The following is a 20543-nucleotide window of genomic DNA, read 5'->3' on the forward strand; positions in this document are numbered from 1 at the left end:
AAGCAGACCTCTAATTCAGCATCATAGTTGTATCCTGCCCTACAAGGAAATCGGCAATGCACCTGCATTCGCATGCAGCCATGTTGAACGGCAATGCATATCGTACTGACAAGGAACACGTCCCCATTGTTGGTTCTGGGCAATCCTGGTAGGTATCTCAACGTGGTCGTTAATGGCAGAAGTGGCTTATGCTCTGTTAAAAGAATAAATCACCACCCACACACATGTCATGTAACTTTTTAGCGCAAGATAATGGCCGAGGCCTTGTTTTCTATTTGAGGTTGGTTTATGGGTTTGACAGGACCAGACTACAAAGGCCATCGGTTTTCTATTTGACTATAATTGCACTGTGCTCGTAACAAGGTCTGGGAAACAAATGCAACTAGGAGCTCCACGCCGTTGATTTTGTGAGAAATAACGGCCCCAAAGCCATAGTTTGACACACCTGCATCAAAGATCAGCAACTGCATAGTGTTGTAACCCATGAGTCACATCGCCTGTTTTAAGTTCCAAAAAGCCTTGTTGCAAGCGGATAACCAATGCCATTTAACCTTTTTGTGAAGAAGCTGATGGAGGAGTTCAGCGATAGCCATTGTATGGGAAATTAATTTTAGGTAGTAGTGTAGCTGACCCAAAACCAATTTTAGTTGTATGGTATCCCATGTGACAGGCAGGTTTTACATGGTCTCCACATTGTTTGGAATGGGGCATATCCCTGAGACACTTTAATAAGACATGCATTAAATGTTAAATTCTTGTACGAAAAAACAGCTTTTGTGTTTGTTGCACTTCAAATTCGCTTGTCGAAGCACACTGAATAACACTCCCAAATTATTGTGCTATCTTTTGTATTTTTGCCAATGATGAAGGTATTGTCCAGATTATTGGCTATGCCTGTAATTCCCTGTGTCTGGCGTCAGAAATATCTTTGAAATATGTAGGCGCACTGCCAGTGCCAAATGGAAGACAATTATATTGAAAAAGGCAAAAAAAAAGGTTTGTTGTGCACTTGGAGGCATCATACAATGGTAGATCTAGATAGGCAACCCTAATGTCGACTTATGCAAACAGTGTGCCGCGAGCTAGTTTTGCCATGATCTCCTCAACCTTCAGAACAGGATGGGTGTCAGTAACAGATTATGCATTGACGGTAGACTTAAAATCTCCACTAATTTTCCAACATCAGGTCACTTCTTCGACTATCAGCATAGGAATAGCCCACTCACTGTTGGCAGCTGGAATCAGAACTCCTGCGCCTTGCAATATTTGTATCTTGAGGTGAAGCTTGTCCTGCAGTTTTAGTCATCGTTGACGAGCTATAAGGAAATGTGTGCCTCAAAGCCGGCAACGACGGTCGTCTGGTGTGAGAAACACCATAGAATACCTTGTAAAAAGCTTTCCAGAGTAGGTAGCAAGAAATGCTTGGCTGCGGATCATTGAATCGTGGACTTGCAAATCCAGATAATCAAAGAGATCTAAACCCGAAACGATAGTGGCCCCCATCGAGCAGACTATTACGATACAGGCCAAAATGGATGCTGCTCAATACTGAATCTGAGCCTTGGATTGGTCCTTCACTCCAGTGCTGTCAATGCTGCTGCTTTTAAGCTGTTTGGCAAAGGGTTGGAGTGGTGATGAACCAAGGTGCCTATATAGGTCCCAATTCATGATAGAGGTGGAGGACCGAGCGTATATCTGGAAAGTTAAGGGTACAGTTATGATGAGCACCTATAATAACGACATACTATCAGTGAGGGGCAGCACAGCCTGCACATGGATGACATTCAGGCAGTGTACATAGTCTGCCTTGTTCGAGTCACTATTCAGGACATCCATAAGAATACTAGCCACATTCATTTTTAGGGAAACCTCCACCTTCTGTCCAGTTTTACCATGGGCGGAAGTATCATTGCTGATGCTGACGTCTGATAAAATAATTTCTGGATGAGGGTAACTTCTGGTTGCGGCAATTTCCTGTGACCTCCAGACTAGAGGGAGACTTGTCCATTGGAACAGGCAGGCTTAAATGGTGGGGTCGAGCCTGAGCCTTATGTGGGAGATGAGTGGCAGTCAGCTGTATTGGATCTTTTAGGGCCGCTGAGGACAACTGACTGCTTGAAAGCCCAGATGAGGGGCAGGCACATGGACAAAAATGGGTTATTTAACTTCAGCAGGTGATTCCATGTGGAGAATGGACTAGAATCATATCCCCAACCAATGACCTGTTTGCACTTAATATTGAAATGCTGAAAACGCCCAGGCTGGGAAATTCCTTGCATCTGTGCTATCCACTCCCAGAAGGATGGTCCGTTTCACTTACAGTAATTGAAAAATTTGCTCCTGTCGGCTTCTATATGAAGCAGTGAATCAAAACAGTCCAAATGTTAATAAGTTAAGCCATGTGGTTGTACTTATCATTTCACTGCTGCAAGAGGCGATAGACATCAGCCCCAACATAGCCCAACAAAAAAGCCCGCTGCTGGGTATCATCTGAGATCCCGATGAAATGCTGTTCTGGGCATATCACATAGATGGCCAGTGGTTCTGTTTTCCTGTCAAATGCTAGGAACAGCGGAACAACGCCTTGAAGCCCTTCACGAAGGAGCTGAGGTGAGACAATCAGTTGGTGACGTAAGATGACAAGGTTATGGTGCTCATCTTATGCACCAAAAGTTCTTGCACGTGCTGCATGGTCTGCTGCACTTGCTTCATGTTTTGTGAAAGCAATAATACTTGGATGGCCACGTCTGTAACAGCTATGGACATACTCAAACGGAAATCTGATATAAGGACATCACATACATGGTAAAACAAGTGGATGCACCGTCTCCCTGGGATGCAGCAGAAGATAATCTTTGTAATCATAGTGGAAACAGCAATCATCCAATTAATTAGTAATGAAATACCATAAAGAACAGTTCTTATCACATGAAAACGCACTTTTGTTCATAAGTGGTGACCAGTTTCGCCTCGATGTTGAGCATTTTCGGAAAAATCTACGACTACTGACGTGTGGAGACGACGGTATGGAGCAGGAACTGTGGACACTAGCTACCCACTGATGTTAAGGTTTAACTGTTTGCCTAGAGTGACTAAGTTACACACGATACGATGAGCAGAAGATGTCACATTAGTGTGTGGTATCCACAGTTCCTGCTCCATACCATCGTCTCCACACATCATCAGAGGGGTTTGGTCCAAAGATAATCCACATCGGAACTGAACTAGTCACCACTTATGAATTAAAACTGGGCATTTGTGCTAGCAAGACTAACCAGTATAATATTTCATTCGCAGCAGAAGGGTTCAGTCCAATCCAGAAAGAAACTTCGCTGCCAACTGAAGTAGCAGCTCTGGGTTTGGTGAGCAAAGCCAACACCGGTGAAGATAATTAACAATAAGTTTAAAAATAATAATACTAATTCACTCTTCTCCGTCATGGACCATAAATTTACAAGATCACAAAAATAGTTAGGCAGTCGAAGTCTCTGTCTTACTATATACTACTGATAGTTGAAGTCAAACTTTAACTGTTTGCCTCGAATGGCTAAATTAAAAACGATATACGGGGTCAAAGTTTTAGGGACTACACGGTGAGACGACTGTCTTTAAACTCAATCAGAGTAGCGAACCGAGATACCGAAGTCTGGGAGGTCCGAACGTCGAGCGGCCAAGTCTTTGCGTTGCCAGGATGAAGACTGCTGGCAGCTCCACGTAGCTGTGGATGATAGCGATCGAGTGTTGGCTGGCTGGATGCAGCTACCGTATGATCCGGGTGAGGCCCAGTGGGTCAACTCGCTTCAAAACGCGGACATACTGGAGAAATGCTACAAACCTGTTCTTTTCGGGGATTTGGAGTCGCTGATTACGAGTCCGATGTCGAAATTGACGGAAAGTCATGGAGTAAAACAGAAGTGATTTTTGGCGTTCCCCAAGGTAGTGTTATAGTCCCTTTGCTGTTCCTTATCTATATAAACGATTTGGCAGACAATCTGAGCAGCCGTCTTCGATTGTTTGCAGATGACGCTGTCGTTTTTCGACTAATAAAGTCATCAGAAGATCTAAACAAACTGTAAAACGATTTAGAAAAGATTTCTGAATGGTGCGAAAAGTGGCAGATGACCCTAAATAACGAAAAGAGTGAGGTCATCCATATGAGTCCTAAAAGGAACTCAAACTTCGGTTATATGATAAATCAGTCTAATCTAAAAGCCGCAAATTCAACTAAATACCTAGGTATTACAACTACAAACAACTTAAATTGGAAGGAAAATATAACAGACCTACTAAGGAGACTGCCTACACTACGCTTGTCCGTCTTCTTTTAGAATACTGCTGCGCAGTGTGGGATCCTTACCAGATAGGACTGACGGAGTAGGCCTACATCGAAAAAGTTCAAAGAAGGGCAGAACGTTTTGTTTTATGGCGAAATATGGGAGACAGTGTCACAGAAATGATACAGGATTAGGGCTAGACATCATTAAAAGAAAGGCGTTTTTCATTACGACGGAATCTTCTCACGAAATTCCTATCACCAACTTTCTTCTCCGAATGTGAAATTACTTTGTTGGCACAGACCTACATAGGGAGGAACGATCACCACGATAAAATAAGGGAAATCAGAGCTCGTACGCAAAGATATGGGTGTTCATTCTTTCCGCGCGCTATACGAGATTGGAATAATAGAGAATTGTGAAGGTGGTTCGATGAACTCTCTGCCAGGCACTTAAATGTGATTTTCAGAGTATCCGTGTAGATGTAGATGAATTACAAAGTTCAAATCGGCGGATCCAATATAGCAGATCAAAATTTAAAAATTTAGTTTACTCTAGTAAAACTTAAAGAGTATAAGGTGTTCTGAGATCGTTTATAACGAATTAGAGGTCGAAATCGACGTGCTGAAATGCTTTATTCGATATTCTACATTTTTCAATCGAAATCGTAGTCACATAGTGACATTCGTGTCTTGCATCATAGACGATACTGTATAATACAGAATTAATATTGTCACACTAATATAAAGCACAAAGTGTTGAAATGAACGATAATAGGATCGTGGATGATACTCATTACAAATGTAGTCCATCCACTGTTTACGGGCAACGTCAAATCAACAGCATTTCCGTTGATCCTGATTCCACCCCATCCACAATTTCGACATAGCTAACGATTTTGGATAATATCGGCAGCAGTTTATGTCTATATACGTCATTAAATTGGTTAAAAATGTCATAAACATTCCCTCTGCAGTGCTTCTCATCTTCTTTTATCCTGGGTAAGATCGCTGTCATATATTACGCAAGCCATATAAACAATATCTGAGAAATGTTTCGTAATCCGGCTAGTGTCACGACACTTATGACAGCGGCTTGTGATTGGAAATTCAGTGCAGCAACAGGCAAGTATGCACACAAGATTTCGTGGGAGTAAGTCGGATGTCTGGATGAACTGCTTGCGAACTATCTGCGGCCACGTGACGTAAGAGAGGCAAATAAATCCACGCCAACTGCGCGGACACCCGGAGTCGCAGCGGTGGTGTCCGGAGTTGTTCTCCATAGCAGGCTTATTTCTGGTGTTGCCATCATGGCACTTTCTTTTGCTTGCATTGTCGGGTCCTCGGCGCCCTAATCCATAGGCAACTCATGGCGTAGTACTGCAATGCTGGTGGGCTATGTGCTCCGACGTACACACCGCATACAATTGTTTATGAAGCGTGAGAAGTAGACCACTTTCATCGTTTCCAGAAGGGAGGAGGGAGGTAATGGCGGTACTGATGCTGTGACGACGGGTCGTCAGTTCTTGTGTGGGTAGCTCCGTAGGTAGAGCACCTGCCAGCGAAAGGGGAAGGTCCCATGTTTGAGGGCCGCTCCGGTACACAGCTTCAATCTACCAGGAAGTGCCTTAACCGACTCGAATTCTATCACTGGTCGAAGACCTCGCGGTAATATTGTCATAATATCAGAAAATATGTTTTATATTTTCGGATCAAGAATTGTTCCAACACTCCGGCTATGTTTATGGTAGCATCTGCAGCAAACAGAGCTCCGTAGATACCCATATCTCATTAGAAAATTTGCGTTATATGTCAAGGCATCAAGTACTAAGACTACTATGCTAAACTTTGTGTGAAGAGGCTTCCCATTTAGGCCTAGCGCGATGTATCGCTCCTACAGGAGTCAGAAAAGAGCAGATGGCTTCATACAGACCGTGACTCATGGTCGTAGTACGACAGATGTACGCTTACGATCGAGCGACAGATCCAAGTAACAACGGCCATGGCCGGAAGGTGTCAGCACCTTGCGGACTATGAAATCCTAATTTTTCAAACCAGTAAATTTTGTAAATGAAACTGTGTCTTCTGGGAATGTTACGTATTTTATTATTTATTGCAGGTTTAATGCGTTTAGTTATTAGTGTGACTGAAGGGGTGACTCCGAAGTACCATAATAAATGAATATTGTTATGTCTATTAACTGACTATATGTTAGCGTGAGAAATATGTTATTAAAGGGAGAATGAACCATACGCTCAGGATAAATTTGTAAAGTGTGATTAAACAGTTTATGGTACCGGGGATACAAAACCATTTTACGATTCTGTTATTTAAAGAGGGAGTTATTTTGATATTTATGAGTTTCATAAATTTGTTCATTTAATAAATTACTCAGCAAAGCTAATAAATCGTGATTGGTTCGTAATAACAAACACGGGATAGCGCTGGTTTATACGGACATATCATTGGCTGTAACGTTTCTCAGCTGATAAAAAGGGAGAACGTGTTATGTGAGCTAAATAATTGCTTTGTGGAGACTAGACGAGATTTGGAGCTCAGCCCTCATCAGGTTCGGACGCGTGTGTTAGGAGCTCTGAATAGATTCATTAATTTTACGGACTTATGAGTTAAAATTGGCCATGTAGTGCCGCAAAGCAATCGCGAACGAGTGCTGAAGACGAACGCACGAAAATCCGATGAGTGAACTGTGTCTTTTGAAATTACTAAAATCCGCGTGGCGTATTGTGCAAGTCGGGAACCATGTCACACACAATCATTTTTTGCAATCTTTTTGGTAACAAGTTCCGTTGCATACCATAAGCTGTCTATTACGAGTGACTGTGATTGCATGTGAGAGTCGAAACTGTAACTTCAGATTAACAAAGGCTTAACGGTGTTCTTGTATCAAACAAATAACAGTATATTGAAGCTTCCACTCATGAACTATACACAATTAAATATCTCAGTTAAGTAGAAACTAAAGTTTTTAAAGTGACCTATAGGTACATACAGTGCTACTCGGACAGCTTCTCCAATAGAGAAACAGTATTCGTTTTCTAACAGGGCAGGCGTGTGGACTGGGCTGCAGGGGAAGAAATCCCCGAAGGGATATGGACATTTTCCTGTAGATGTAGAAACATAACAACCGCGCCGTTGCACCGTGGAAGTGATACGAACGACAAAGGTAACTTCAGCAAATCCGTGCAGCATGCCACAGATCAGAATATAATGTTTAAACTTTTTCGTTACTCTTTAATGTTGCACTGTCTTTAATGGCCGTTTCCCTATATTTCTTACATATCAGCAGGCATATTTTTAAAATTTCAGTATTAATGTGTAACATCTAACAATATCTTATTGCACGTATTTCAAAATAAATTGCCTATTCCTTTGTAAAGTGCAACGTGTTATATATATTACAGAAACGTTTTCATTGCTGTCGTAACGTGTTTTGCCTTAACATGCGCTCCAATATTTTCCTAGCGCTTCAGTGTAGAATCGGAACCTCCTTTAAAACTCTAAGAGAATTTCAGTGTTCGAACAGTAACTGATCGCTTAGTTTAAAGCCCTTCTGTTCTTTATGTGTGATCTGTGGAATTTGAAAAAAAAATTACTTTTCCTATCGTGGTCTCAAATTACTTACATGATGGACTGACTCTGAGGTCGTTGTGCAACGAACTCTTCCGACGTTCGCTTACGTTTCGGAGTTCTTTTTGTCCAACTCCACTCACTTTCACAGCAAAAATGGTTCAAATGGCTCTGAGCACTACGGGACTTAACATCTGAGGCCATCAGTCCCCTAGAACTTAGAACTACTTAAACCTAACTAACCTAAGGACATCACACACATCCATGCCCGAGGCAGGATTCGAACCTGAGACCGTAGCGGTCGCGCGGTTCCGGACTGAAGCGCCTAGAACCTCTCGACCAGGGCGGCCGGCTCACTTTCACAGCAGACAGCACTAGTGCCAATATGATAAACCTGTCTTGCAGGAGAACAAAATTTCACTATATATATTAATATAGTTTTCCGCTAAATATTAATATAATACATGAACAGCAACACTTACTGTTGTGACTTAGCAAGACAGACAAGTCACAACGAGAGGAAGCCGAAAGGCACGCGTTAAGCTCACGCAGATTGGCGTGAGGTCTGGAACAGGACAATGTCTTGAGAATTGCAATAAAGTACGAAAATCTTGTAATACTTAACTTTAATCTACATTTGTAGAACATCGCTCTTGATGATCATGCTTCACAATATTAATTATCAAAGCTATGGCGCCTTGCTAGGTCGTAGGCAATGACTTAGCTGAAGGCTATGCTAACTATCGTCTCGGCAAATGAGAGCGTATTGGTCAGTGAACTGTAGCTAGCTACGTCGGCTGTACAACTGGGGCGAGTGCTAGTACGTCTCTCTAGACCTGCCGTGTGGTGGCGCTCGGTCTGCGATCACTGACAGTGGCGACACGCGGGTCCGACGTATATTAATGGACCGCGGCCGATTTAAAGGCTACCACCTAGCAAGTGTGGTGGCTGGCGGTGACACCACACTTACAATGACTGTTGTAGTGATTCAAGAATTTACGAGGGCTATTCGGAAAGTAAGGAAAGATTGGTAGCGAAATGTAAACCACTGGGAAAATCCGACGAGACTTTTCACAGACTTTTTGGGCAGTGTCTCTAGTATGCCTGTCGATCGTATCAAGACGCTCTTTTCAGTTGTGAGCGCACTATGAGCGAGTGAAGGTGCCTAGAACAACGATGTCTCCTGCCAAGTATGAGGGCCCGCTGAGAGGCTTCGCCTTAATGAATGCAGCCCACCTATCACAACTGCCACGCACTTCCTTCTTCATGGCAATTCTCAGCTGCACTCTGCAGTGGCAGTGAAGACGCTCCTGCAGCCTTTTCTGTGGGAAGTGTTCGATCACCAACAACACAGCCCTAATTGGTTCGTCCTGAGTATCATCTCTGTTCACATGAAACGCTGGAAATGAAGCAACACTTGGACGCAGCCTACGCGCTATAGACCACCGTAGAGAATTATCGGAAACCACAGGCGGCTGCCTTCTATGACAGTGTTGGAAATTTGGTATAACGCTCCGACAAATGTCTAATTCGCAGCGGTGACTATGTAGAGAAGTACCTGGATGGTGTAGCTAAATGTGCAAAGAAAACAGTTTTGATTTTCACTGTGGTTTTCATTTCGCGACCGATCGTTCCATACTTTCCGATCAACCCTCGTATTAAGCTACTCACGCGCCTGTACCTCTAGGCTAGATTCAAGAGACTGCATTGTTCTACGGGAATTGCTCCTAATCAAAATATTAAAGTGGTCCGTATCAGAGGATCATGCAACTGACTACTTACCGAGATCTCTTACGGTGCCATATCACCGACTTGGCAAATTTCCACTTTTCAGGATCCGCAGATCCCGCCTCCTAAGTGGGAGAACACATTCGCCGCAAAGAGCCCACGTGAGATCTGTCTGGTCGTCGAAAGAGGAGCTGCGAGGGGATACGTGGGAGCCGAAGACTGCCTCTATCTAAACGTCTATACTCCACAGGTAAGTGCAGTGCGCGCGCTAACATTTCCTGTTACCACAGCGCGTAGTTATGACCAATGTCCGAGCTTCAGCAACCATTAGTCACGCGATAGTCGTGAATCAATAACTTCTCAGTCTTGCAAGAGAGACTAGACATAGATGGGAGGGATAGTTGGCGTTATATTTCAAAACAAAATCCCAAGGTTCCAGACTTCAATAAGATTTTCAGCTGTACTTCAAACACCCTTTACAGTCAGCCAGATATGCCACACACTTTTCCAAACTCAACACAAAAGATACTCCGATTTCAAGTCCCGGAACCGCACGCAGCTTTAAATCGTCAATAAAGTTTACTTTACCGCGGTCTGCTCTGTAGAGCAAAAATTTCATTCTGATACCAGTCTCTTGATTCTAATTATGCCAGTTTTGCGCCACATCTTTTCTCCGAGAAATGCTAGACCAGCGGACGTGTAAAGGCGGATTCTAACGGAGTTTATCACAGGGTTACTGTATCCTCTGAAACACGTTTGGATACTACAGATGGTTGAGTGTTGACGGCAAAAGGCAAAGATCGTTGTTAGAGTCCCTCTTAGTCATACAGTTTTAATTTGCCAGGAAGGTGCAGATTTTTATTGTTTTCGTGAGACGAAACAGAACATGCAATTTTATGATACGTGCAAGATGTGACCAAAAGTGTTTTGCTGTACAAATGAGCTATAAGTCTTTAAATGAATTTACCTCATCTTGTCTACCAGATTTTTGGCCTAGGTTTTGCCATTACTGTACATTCAGATAAATAAAGTTGTTACACATAATCTAACAATTGCTGTGGCTTTGTCATTCTATTTCATATTAAAATATAACGTTCCTGTTAAATGGTGACCAGATAATTTATACTCGTATTACACGGTGTATCTTCTCCTGTCTCATTAGAATGATAGAAAAAGCAGACGGTCAGCGGACCTCAGAAAAGGCGGAGCTAAGATTAGCCTCAGTTGTAAGTCAGTGAAATAAGTGGCACATTATCAAAACCGCAAGCCATTATTCAGGATAATCGGCTCCATTTCGTACTGGAGCAGTGGCATGGAGCGAGATTACAATATCTTTCCAGTCATACAGATTTAGTTTTTCCGTTATTTCCCTAAATCATATGAGGCCGAAGCATTTATGGTTCCTTAATCCTTCAGTAAGGCCAGGGTTAATATCCTACCTTACACTCATCTATCTGAGGTATTGCTCCCTTTCTCGTGACATCGACAGTGAGGTATCGTCAAACTGTACTCGCCCTTCCTTTCTAGTTAGTGCGTCTGTATTACCGAGGCAACAGTACTCACAGAATGAAAGTAGTCTACATGACTTTTGCAAGAGGTAGTCTTTGGAGATTCATCGATTCACCACAAGAACGGCGGTAATCACTGTCAGTGGTTAAAACACTGCGCAAGGTGCTTCTGAGTCTATGAACCGATGTCAGTTGAGTTGCTAACTGCAGATAATTGTTATTGAATCTCCAAAAATACTTTAATATTGGTCGGTGGATGCACCATCGTGAACAAGCCGACTGTCACTGTGACACTGGAGAACTCTATCACGTGTCTGACTTTTATGACACCGATAAGCTCTATCAAGTGTATGACTATAGCGCGATTGACAGGACGAAGTTTATTGTATAGGCATTCCGAGTAAATCACCCAAACTAATGAGATTGTTAATGGTAAGATACAAAATACGAATAGTGACCTACCAGTAAGACTTTATCTACCTCTTCCGATAATAACTTCGAATAGTATTAGGAAATGCTGTGTCTGAAGACACTCCGCGTTTGGTGAAGGACAAAATCAGGTGTCTTCTACTAAGTCGGTGTAAGCTAAAAGTGAAGATATCTAACGCGTAAATAACCTCATTTTATAATAGCTATGTGAAACTTGCAGCATATTCTTCTTAAAATAAAATAAATGAAAGAAAACTCACCCGTCATTTAGATTTGTATGAGGGATACTCAAAATTTTAATTATCAGCTTGAAACATTAAAGTTCCGTAATTACATTTTTGTTTGATTGTAGGCACATATCTGCAGTCCTGGGACGCATTGAATTCCCACACCATAGTACCGTAGCACGCCGCTAGAGCAACCAAACCGAAACGGCGCAGAATATGGACTGGAGAATCATGCAGTAATTCGTTTTCTGCATTTCGATGGAAAAAACGTTGCAACAATACAAACCGAGTTGAAGGAAGTGTGTAGCAACAAGGTAGCATTATATGACACTGCGGTTAGGCGGTACAGTTGCTTCCAGCGCAGTATGTCGAGTCTCAGTACCGAAGAACGATGTCACAGATTACCTCTCTGAGAACATCTGCATCCACTGAAAACCACTGTGAAGTACACAGCGCAGGTTACTTCCCATTCTACCAGTTATAAGAGTTTCTTGCCGTTACATTCATATATGGAGACAGGGGGAATAACAATTTAAATTGAAATTTCTGATAATTAGAAATTGGAAGGAGCGATCTGTATTTGCTTTGAGGAAACTTTTAACAGCCAAGATCGCAAATAGTACTACTGAATGCGATCCTGGTTATTAAATGTTTCTTCAAAGGTTGTTGAAATGACTCTGTGCATGTTGTAGCATATTTAACCTTGTCCTCACGTTCCCTACGGAGGCGATGCGTAGTGGTTTGTGTGTAGTATATCCTAGACTCACCATTTAATGCAGGTTCCAGAAAGTTAGTTTGTAGGCTTTCTCTGGATAGTCTGCGTCTATTTCTTCGGCATTTCTGTGATACTTTCGCGCCAGTCAAACAAAGCTGTGACCATTCGTAATGCCTTTCTCTGTACACGTTCAATATCCCCTACTGGTCCTGTTTGGTACCGGTCGCACACACTTGAAAACTGTTGTAGGATGGGCCGCACAAGTGATTTGTAAGGAATCTCCTTTGTAAACGACCGTTAATGGCGAGAGAAGTTGAGGCCACGGTGCTCGAAGACCGCCGTGTGGCAATCTAAGCCGTAGTGGAAAAAGTGAAAATCGGTCATGAAGTAGTGTTGAACATCTTCAACATCATTTTGAAAATGACAAAGGTAGCCCGCCACCCGGTGTTGACATTCAATCAAAAAGCCCGCCGAACCCAGGTAGCACTGGAAATGTAACTGTATCAGGCCAGTACTGATGACGTCTCTAGCCGCCTAATCATCATGAACGAGTACTAGGTCTATCAATATAAGGGAGCAAAGAAAGCAATGGAAACTTGTTTATCCACCACCGTTGATAAAGGTGAAGGCCCAACCATTGTTGGACAAGGTGTTTCTCAGTATACACGTTGTAAAAAAATCGTAACACCAGGAAGGATTTGTGTGGCATAAACGAAAGTATGTAGGTGTGTTTCTACATTTGAAAGGTGATGTCTACTCAAATTTCGCGCTAGTCGCATAATAGTGGCGCTAGTAACGCGATTATGACGATGCGAATCAGGTTTGCTTTAAGTACACACTAACTGTCGTGAGCGTTAGTTACCTTCGAGACTGGACGTGGTGTTACTCAAGAATGCCTCACTGTGTTTGAACTAGGTCGTGTAATTGGGGTACGAGAAGCTGGATTTTCCTTCTACGAAACTGCAGAGGCTTGGCAAGATGTCGCCATTGTACATGACTGCTCGCAGCGATGGTCACGAGAATTCACGGTTTGCAAGACGACCAGGCTATAGGCAGCCACGTGGCACTAAAGTGAGGGACGACCATCGTGTTCGACGTTTGGCTCTGGCACATCGTACTGCATCTTCAGCAGCAATCTGAACAGCATTTGGCACCACAGTGACACAACGAACTGTTACAAACCGGTTACTTCAAGCACAGCTCCGAGCCAGACGCCTTGTAGCGTGCATTCCACATATCCCAAACTCCCGGTATTTGCGACTTCAGTGGTATCAAGCGAGACCTTGAGGGCAGGGGGAGGTCTGTTGTGGTTTCCGGGGAAATCTGGTTGTGCCTCGGTGCCAGTTATGGCCGTGTGGTGGTCAGAAGGAGATCAGTTGAGGGCCAGCAACCAACCTGTCCGCTTGCTAATCAAACTGGACCTACACCAGGAGTTAGGGTCTGGGTCCGCCTTCGTATGACAGCAGGAGCACTCTCGTGGTTATCCCACTCACCATTAATGCAAATTTGTACGTCAGTCTGGTGACTCGACCTGTTCTGCTTCCATCCATGAACAGCATTCCTGGAGGGTTGGAGGTTTGCCAGCACGATAACGCTCGCCCACATACCGCTGTTGTAACGCAGCAGGCTCTACAGAGTGCCGACATGTTGCGAGATGTCGTCTTGGCCTGCTCGATCACCACTCTCTCTCTAATAGAGCGCATATTGGACATCTTAGAACGACAACTACAGCGTCATCAACAAAGAGCATTAAGCGTACCTGTATTGATCGACCAAGAGCCACAGGCATCGGACTCCTTCCTACAAACTGATATCCGGCACCTGTACAGTACAATTCATGCACGTTTGCATACTTGAATTCAACATTCTAGTGGTCCGCCGTTGCCGGCCGAGGTGACCGAGCGGTTCTAGGCGCTACAGTCTGGAATCGCGCGACCGCAACGGTCCCAGGTTCGAATCATGCCTCGGGCAAGGATGTGTGTAATGTCCTTAGGTTACTTTCGTTTAAGTAGTTCTAAGTTCTAGGGGACTGATGACGTTAGAAGTTAAGTCCCATAGTGCTCACAGCCTTTTTTTGTTACGCCGTTTGTTAACGTACCGGCATTTCATATTTGCAATGACTTATCTCGCGGTTACACTAACTTGTGATCTTGCAATATTAATCACTTTTATTACCTAGACAAATTTATTCCCGAATTTAATTATTTTTTGTTGTTGCGATTTTTTTCCTTCAGTGTATTTTGGGACTGCCGTTGAGTGTCCCTAATAGAGTACGCTCGTAACGGCAGACCGTCCGAGAAGTTTTCTTCCGAAACCTGCTAAAAAGCTTACGGCAGTCTATGGAGACGAAGCATCACAGGAAACTGGTTGCATTGGTGTTTTTGCTATACGACAACAATGCAGCTCAGTAAGCACAGGACACAGTGCGACACAGGCTGCTTCTGTGGGTTATCAAATTCTGACTCACTCACCCCTCCCTAGTCTCCTAACATGGCACCCAGTGGCTCCTTCCTCTGTCGTCGGATGAAGAAACAAATGCTGGCATTTCAACAGTAATGACGAGGTGATTTTCCAGGTGAAACCTTTGATGAACAGCAAAATGCTTTATACAGTCGACGTCTTTATGAAGACATCCATCATACGGAAAAATACGTCGCATTGAAGGGTGAACACGCAGAGAAGGGAGAACAGCATCCTAATTTCTTAAAGGTTGTAATTAAAACTTGGTGACCATCCCTCGTACTTTCATAAAAGCGTTGTCAGCGAGAAGTAAAACCATACGTTCCTTTTGCATCGTACCTTGTTCTGGGCCTCCTATCGCACTTGTGACAAAATATTACCCATCAAACTAGCTAGACAAGAACCAGCCGATAACAAAGGCTGTGGTAGGCGCCACCTAGGTGCCTCATTCTAAAACGAACTAATCCGGTGGAACATTCGCAAAGCACCTGCTTCGTTTTTAATTACTCAGTAAGATTCCAAAGTTGTAAGACAATGGATAGTATTCTGCAGGATCGTGATGCGACTCGAAATCATACCGCCAGTACTGCTGGTAAACGTTTCGGGGTATACGTTGGTGGTCCACGAAACTCTGTCCCTATGTGCAGCAGCCATTCAAATATATAAAATCAGGGACAATTTTAATAGGAAAGAAGAGCTCATGAAACTTAGCGACATATGGGCAATGGCTCTTCAGAATCGTAATAGTTTTTTATCTTTGACAAGACGACACTCGATAGTTATGTTTTATCTTTGATAAGAATCATCTCTGCTTATCAGGTGTAATTCTGGCCTCAACCACTTTTCTACAGTATACAGGGTGTCCCACTTATCTTGACCACCCTAAATAACTGTTTGTCCAGATGCAAATTGCAAAATGTTTCAAGCAAATGTTCTTTAGCCGCCAGGAGGACATCAATCATCAAGATTTCCTTCGTTGTAGCTTTGTTTTTTACGATGATATAAACAGCGGTATGACTTTTTGAAATGGCACTCTGTATTTTTTATTCGGTAATTCATTTCGTATCCTAAAGACCTATTCAAAAATGTATCATAGTGTACCATTCACTGAAACACAAGTTATTAATTATATAACACAACTTTGACTTTGAGCCCAGAATCACAAACTCGTCCACTTGCTGGAGTTGTCAGAAAACATATGCAAACCAAGTAAAAACATAACACAAAATTGACCGACTCCCCTGTACCATTGCCCAGGAGGAGGACACTCAAAGGTGCCCAAAGTGGTGACCCTAGATACCAGTAAACTGGTGCTCTCGTTGAATGAAAAAATTGTTTACTGCTTCCAGCGTTGCCTGCTGATGAGAATTACAAGCAAGCACATACGTTCCTGCATGCCCTCTGGAGTTGTTGAAATATCGCGATAGATAACGTCTTTAATGCATCCCCAAAGAAAAATCCAGAGGATTTGAATCAGGAATCCTAGCAGGCCAAGTAACTGTTCCTCCTCGACCAATTCATCTGGCAGGATACCTTCGGTTCAGAACACGACGTGCACGCAAGGCGTTGTGTGCTGGACATCCATCGTGTTGATACCACATAAGCATTCTGGTTCTTAGCGGCACTTCATCCAGAAGAGGAGGAAGAATTCGTCTGAGGAAGTTGCCATACGCTGTGCCGTTTAGACTACCTTTAATGAAATAACGGCCAACAATTGTAGTACCAAGCATCCCACATCAGACTTTAACTCTCCATTGACGCTGATGTTCCACCTGTCTGAACCATCGTGGGTTGTCGCTGGACCAATGATGCATGTTCCTTGTATTTATCTGTCCTTTGTTTCAGAAGGAACATTCATCGGTAAATAAAACATTGGAGAAGTAGTTCAGGTTGGCGAGGATCTGCTCCTATGCCCACTGACAGAACTGTACACGATTCTGGAAATCATTCCCATGCAATTCTTGATGTAGTTGTACATGCTAAGGATGGAACCGGTGACGTGTAAGAATAAGATGTACACTGGTTTTAGCAATGCCAGTCTCGTGTTGAAGCTGTCGTGTGCTCACTTGTGGATTCATAGTAACGGAAGTGAGAACAGCAACTTCGGCAGCTTCGTCTGTGCGAGTGCTACGACGATTGCGTTGTCGTGGACTGAAACTTCCCGTTTCCTGAAGCGTCGCAACAAGACGAAAAAACGTCCGTCGGGAAGGTGGGTTCTTGTCAGGATATCGCTCTGTGTACAGTTCCGCTGCCTGCGTAGCATTTCGCCTACCTTCAAGAACAACAACAATAAAAGAAACGTTATATCGATGCAGTTTGTAGGAAGGACAGCCTTTACTGTATGGCTACTACACACAACAGCATTTAAAAGGACTAAACTACTGTGTAATATTGCTACATGAATTTTGCTATGCTGATATCGGTGCTAATTGACAATGAAAGTGGGTTAAAAGCCGTGATCTGTCTGGGGACGTTAACCGTGGATTACTGGGCAACTGTTTCATCAGATATTTAGTCTAGGTTTACCAAGCAGACTAACATTAATGATAATCTTTTAATAGTCATACAAAACCGGTAAAATATATATATAAAGAGAATTTAAATAAAAAGAAAGAAATCAGTTTATATTTGGAAATTTATTTTAAGATTGTTCATTGAAATTTCAGCATATTATACGTGAGTTATAACTGAGCTGGTGCCTTATTTACGATTGAAAAATGTGAGATTGTAATCTTACGGAACACATAAAATATGGAGCCAAGATTGGGAGACTGCATACGACACTGCATTCATAAAATAACTCACGAAGAACATTGAAACATAAGCAAGAAGAAATTAACCACAACCAACAGATTCAGTTTTTATACCCAAAGAAATTACGTTCATACCACAATCCTGTCCGTCATCTAATTACCACACACTGGTATACTAAATTCATATTAACTCTTTGTGAAGTCTTCGCAAAAAGAATAAAAAAAATGGTTCAAATGGCTCTGAGCACTATGGGACTCAACTGCTGAGGTCATTAGTCCCCTAGAACTTAGAACTAGCTAAACCTAACTAACCTAAGGACATCACAAACATCCATGCCCGAGGCAGGATTCGAACCTGCGACCGTAGCGGTCTTGCGGTTCCAGACTGCAGCGCCTTTAACCGCACGGCCACATCGGCCGGCCAAAAAGAATAGCTGAGGGCTACTTTGATGATTACACCACATGCTCCACGTGGTCAATTTGGTTTACACAAAGCGTACAACTCCACAATAATTTTGATAATTAAAATACATTAGATCGAAAAGCAATTGACAAAAGCAAAACCTTGAACTGGTTACTAACGTCTTACTATTAACCTGATGGGTCAAACAGTTATATAAGCACGTGGTACTGGTCTCGCAAAGTACACTCCACGTGGGTTGAACATAAAGAAAAGCATAAAGAAAAGTTGCTATATTGTAAAATATTGTCCAGACGAGACGTTATAATCACACAAGCATTCACATTTAAGATTGATGAACTTAGTTAGAGTTACTGATCAACACGTGGTTCCACTTTACTCGCAAAGTAATGACAAACCAACTACCCCAAAATAATCTGAACTTCACACGAGAATTACACTACGCTGCAATTTAAGATAACCTTAGATATTTTAGAGCTAAACCCGAGATAAAGATGATTAAACTTTCAGTTAGGCTGAACTTAACAAATCCATTGTCCTATGGACTTAGCAGACACGCGCTTAGCCGGAGATCTTACCACTTCAGACGCTCGCCACCGCCAGACTGCAACTGCCTACCGCCCAGCGTGCTTCCTCAGGGTGGCTCACAAAGACAAACGGAAGTGGCCAGAGGGGCAGCTTCCTATACCAACATGACAACGGACGGACAGAACCATACTAAGGATAGAAACCTCTTTGCTTTTAGGAAGCGTAGCTACCTGTTCCGACGTTGGTCCTACTGTTCTCTAGCAGACAGGCTTGTCTGCTACCCTCAAGCATGCAACTACAAACACATTTGATCATTCATCCTCTCACACAGAAGGGAAGGGGGATGACAGTATCTTATCATATACAGTATATAACAGAAAGCGGATGTAGGTTCCGTATGAGACTGTGTGACATGAATTACATATAAACTGTGTTTTAAAGTGTAGTAGTGTGACAGATCGTTCTTGTTTATGTGTAAAAGTAACACGTTCCACTGCTCAGTCTCCTCCCAGATAGTCAGAAACGCCACAGTACATTTAGAAGAGGAATTTATTCCATAAATGGCAACAGATTTAAGAAATTAAACATGAAAGGAATCCAACAGAGACCTTTCAACTGTACTGTATGTACCCGTACATAAGAAAACAGTATTTCAATTACTGTTCTGCTAACTTACATTCCCCATAGATGAGTAGCATTTCTACCTTCTCTTCGTTGCTGTACATTCTACTCACACAACTCTTCAACTGACAATGGTTGGCTACTTATGTTTACTTATGATTACATTTGTCCTCTATCAGCGTTAGCACGAGGATGTGTTCCATTACCCCGAGCACCTGCACTAAGCGCTGGGAGCGTCAGCATCACTGTTGTGTTATGTAATTAAAACGTTGTGTTTCAGTGAATGGTACACGTGATACATTTTTGAATAGGTCTTTAGGAGAGGAAATGAATTACCGAATAAAAAATACATGGTGCCATTTAAAAAAAATCATACTGCTGCTCATATCTTTGTAAAAATCAAAGCTACAATGAAGGCAATCATGCTGATTGATGTCCCCTGACGGCTAAAGAACATTTGCTTGAAACACTTTGCAATTTGCATCTGGACAAACAGTAATTTAGGGTGGTCAAGATAAATGGGACATGCTGTATATGTCGCTCTCCGACGTCTGACTCGTCAGTCGGCAAGATTCAACGGAGGAGCAACTCCTCTAAAGATGTCCAGCTTAGTGCTGGACGAAACGTTGAAAAAGGAACGGAAGTGTGTCGTGAAGGATGACCTTAGACCCCGAAAAGTTTACCAGCAGAAATGTCATCAGGTCGTGAAAACCATCATTCTGACGTACCACCCTCGGTTACATTTTCCGTGTTTCTCGCTAAATCACTTCAGCCGGATGTCAAGACTGCTTCTTCGATAGCGCCAAGGTCGATGCGTACAGTCAGAATAGCGATTCTTGCCCATCTCTAGTAGTCTGACTGGCAGCGAGACATTTACTGCCTTTCCTTGGTTCGCAGCTGGAGGGCGACGCGCCGGTCATGGTGTGGCTGGGTGACGGCAGCTTCGTGTTCCGCGACCCCGTCCCGCGCAGGCCCCGGCTAGGTCGGCTCGTGGACAAGGGCCTAGTCGTCGTCACCGTGGAGTACCGGCGCGGAGTCCTGGGTGAGTGAGCCGCTGCTGATGGGCCGCCTGTGTCTGCGCCGCATTACTTAGACCACAGCTCTCACTGGAGCTTATGTTAAACGATGAATCGATCGTATGTATCTGAACAGTGTGCCACTCCCCACCTCCCCTTCCTTCACCAAACCGCAGTTTCCTCCAACCATTGTTTGTGAGGAAGAAACATATACATCTGCACTACGCAACAAAATTAAAGTCTCACTTTTTTGCAATCCCGCCCTTATCTCCCATT

General features: G+C 43.1%; 1 protein-coding gene across 3 annotated transcripts in view; it reads left to right on the forward strand.

Annotated features, from left to right (window-relative positions):
• The window catches only part of LOC124777181 (esterase E4-like), a 213073-nt gene that overhangs the window by 72397 nt on the left and 120133 nt on the right, over nt 1-20543 (forward strand). For all 3 annotated transcript variants that reach the window (XM_047252492.1, XM_047252493.1, XM_047252494.1), the window contains 2 exons: nt 9696-9839; nt 20149-20293. In XM_047252492.1, the coding sequence (XP_047108448.1) occupies nt 9696-9839; nt 20149-20293 (289 nt within the window). The remainder of the gene's footprint in view (nt 1-9695; nt 9840-20148; nt 20294-20543) is intronic.

The sequence above is a fragment of the Schistocerca piceifrons genome, chromosome 2, assembly GCF_021461385.2.
Source record: "Schistocerca piceifrons isolate TAMUIC-IGC-003096 chromosome 2, iqSchPice1.1, whole genome shotgun sequence".
NCBI lineage: Eukaryota > Metazoa > Arthropoda > Insecta > Orthoptera > Acrididae > Schistocerca > Schistocerca piceifrons.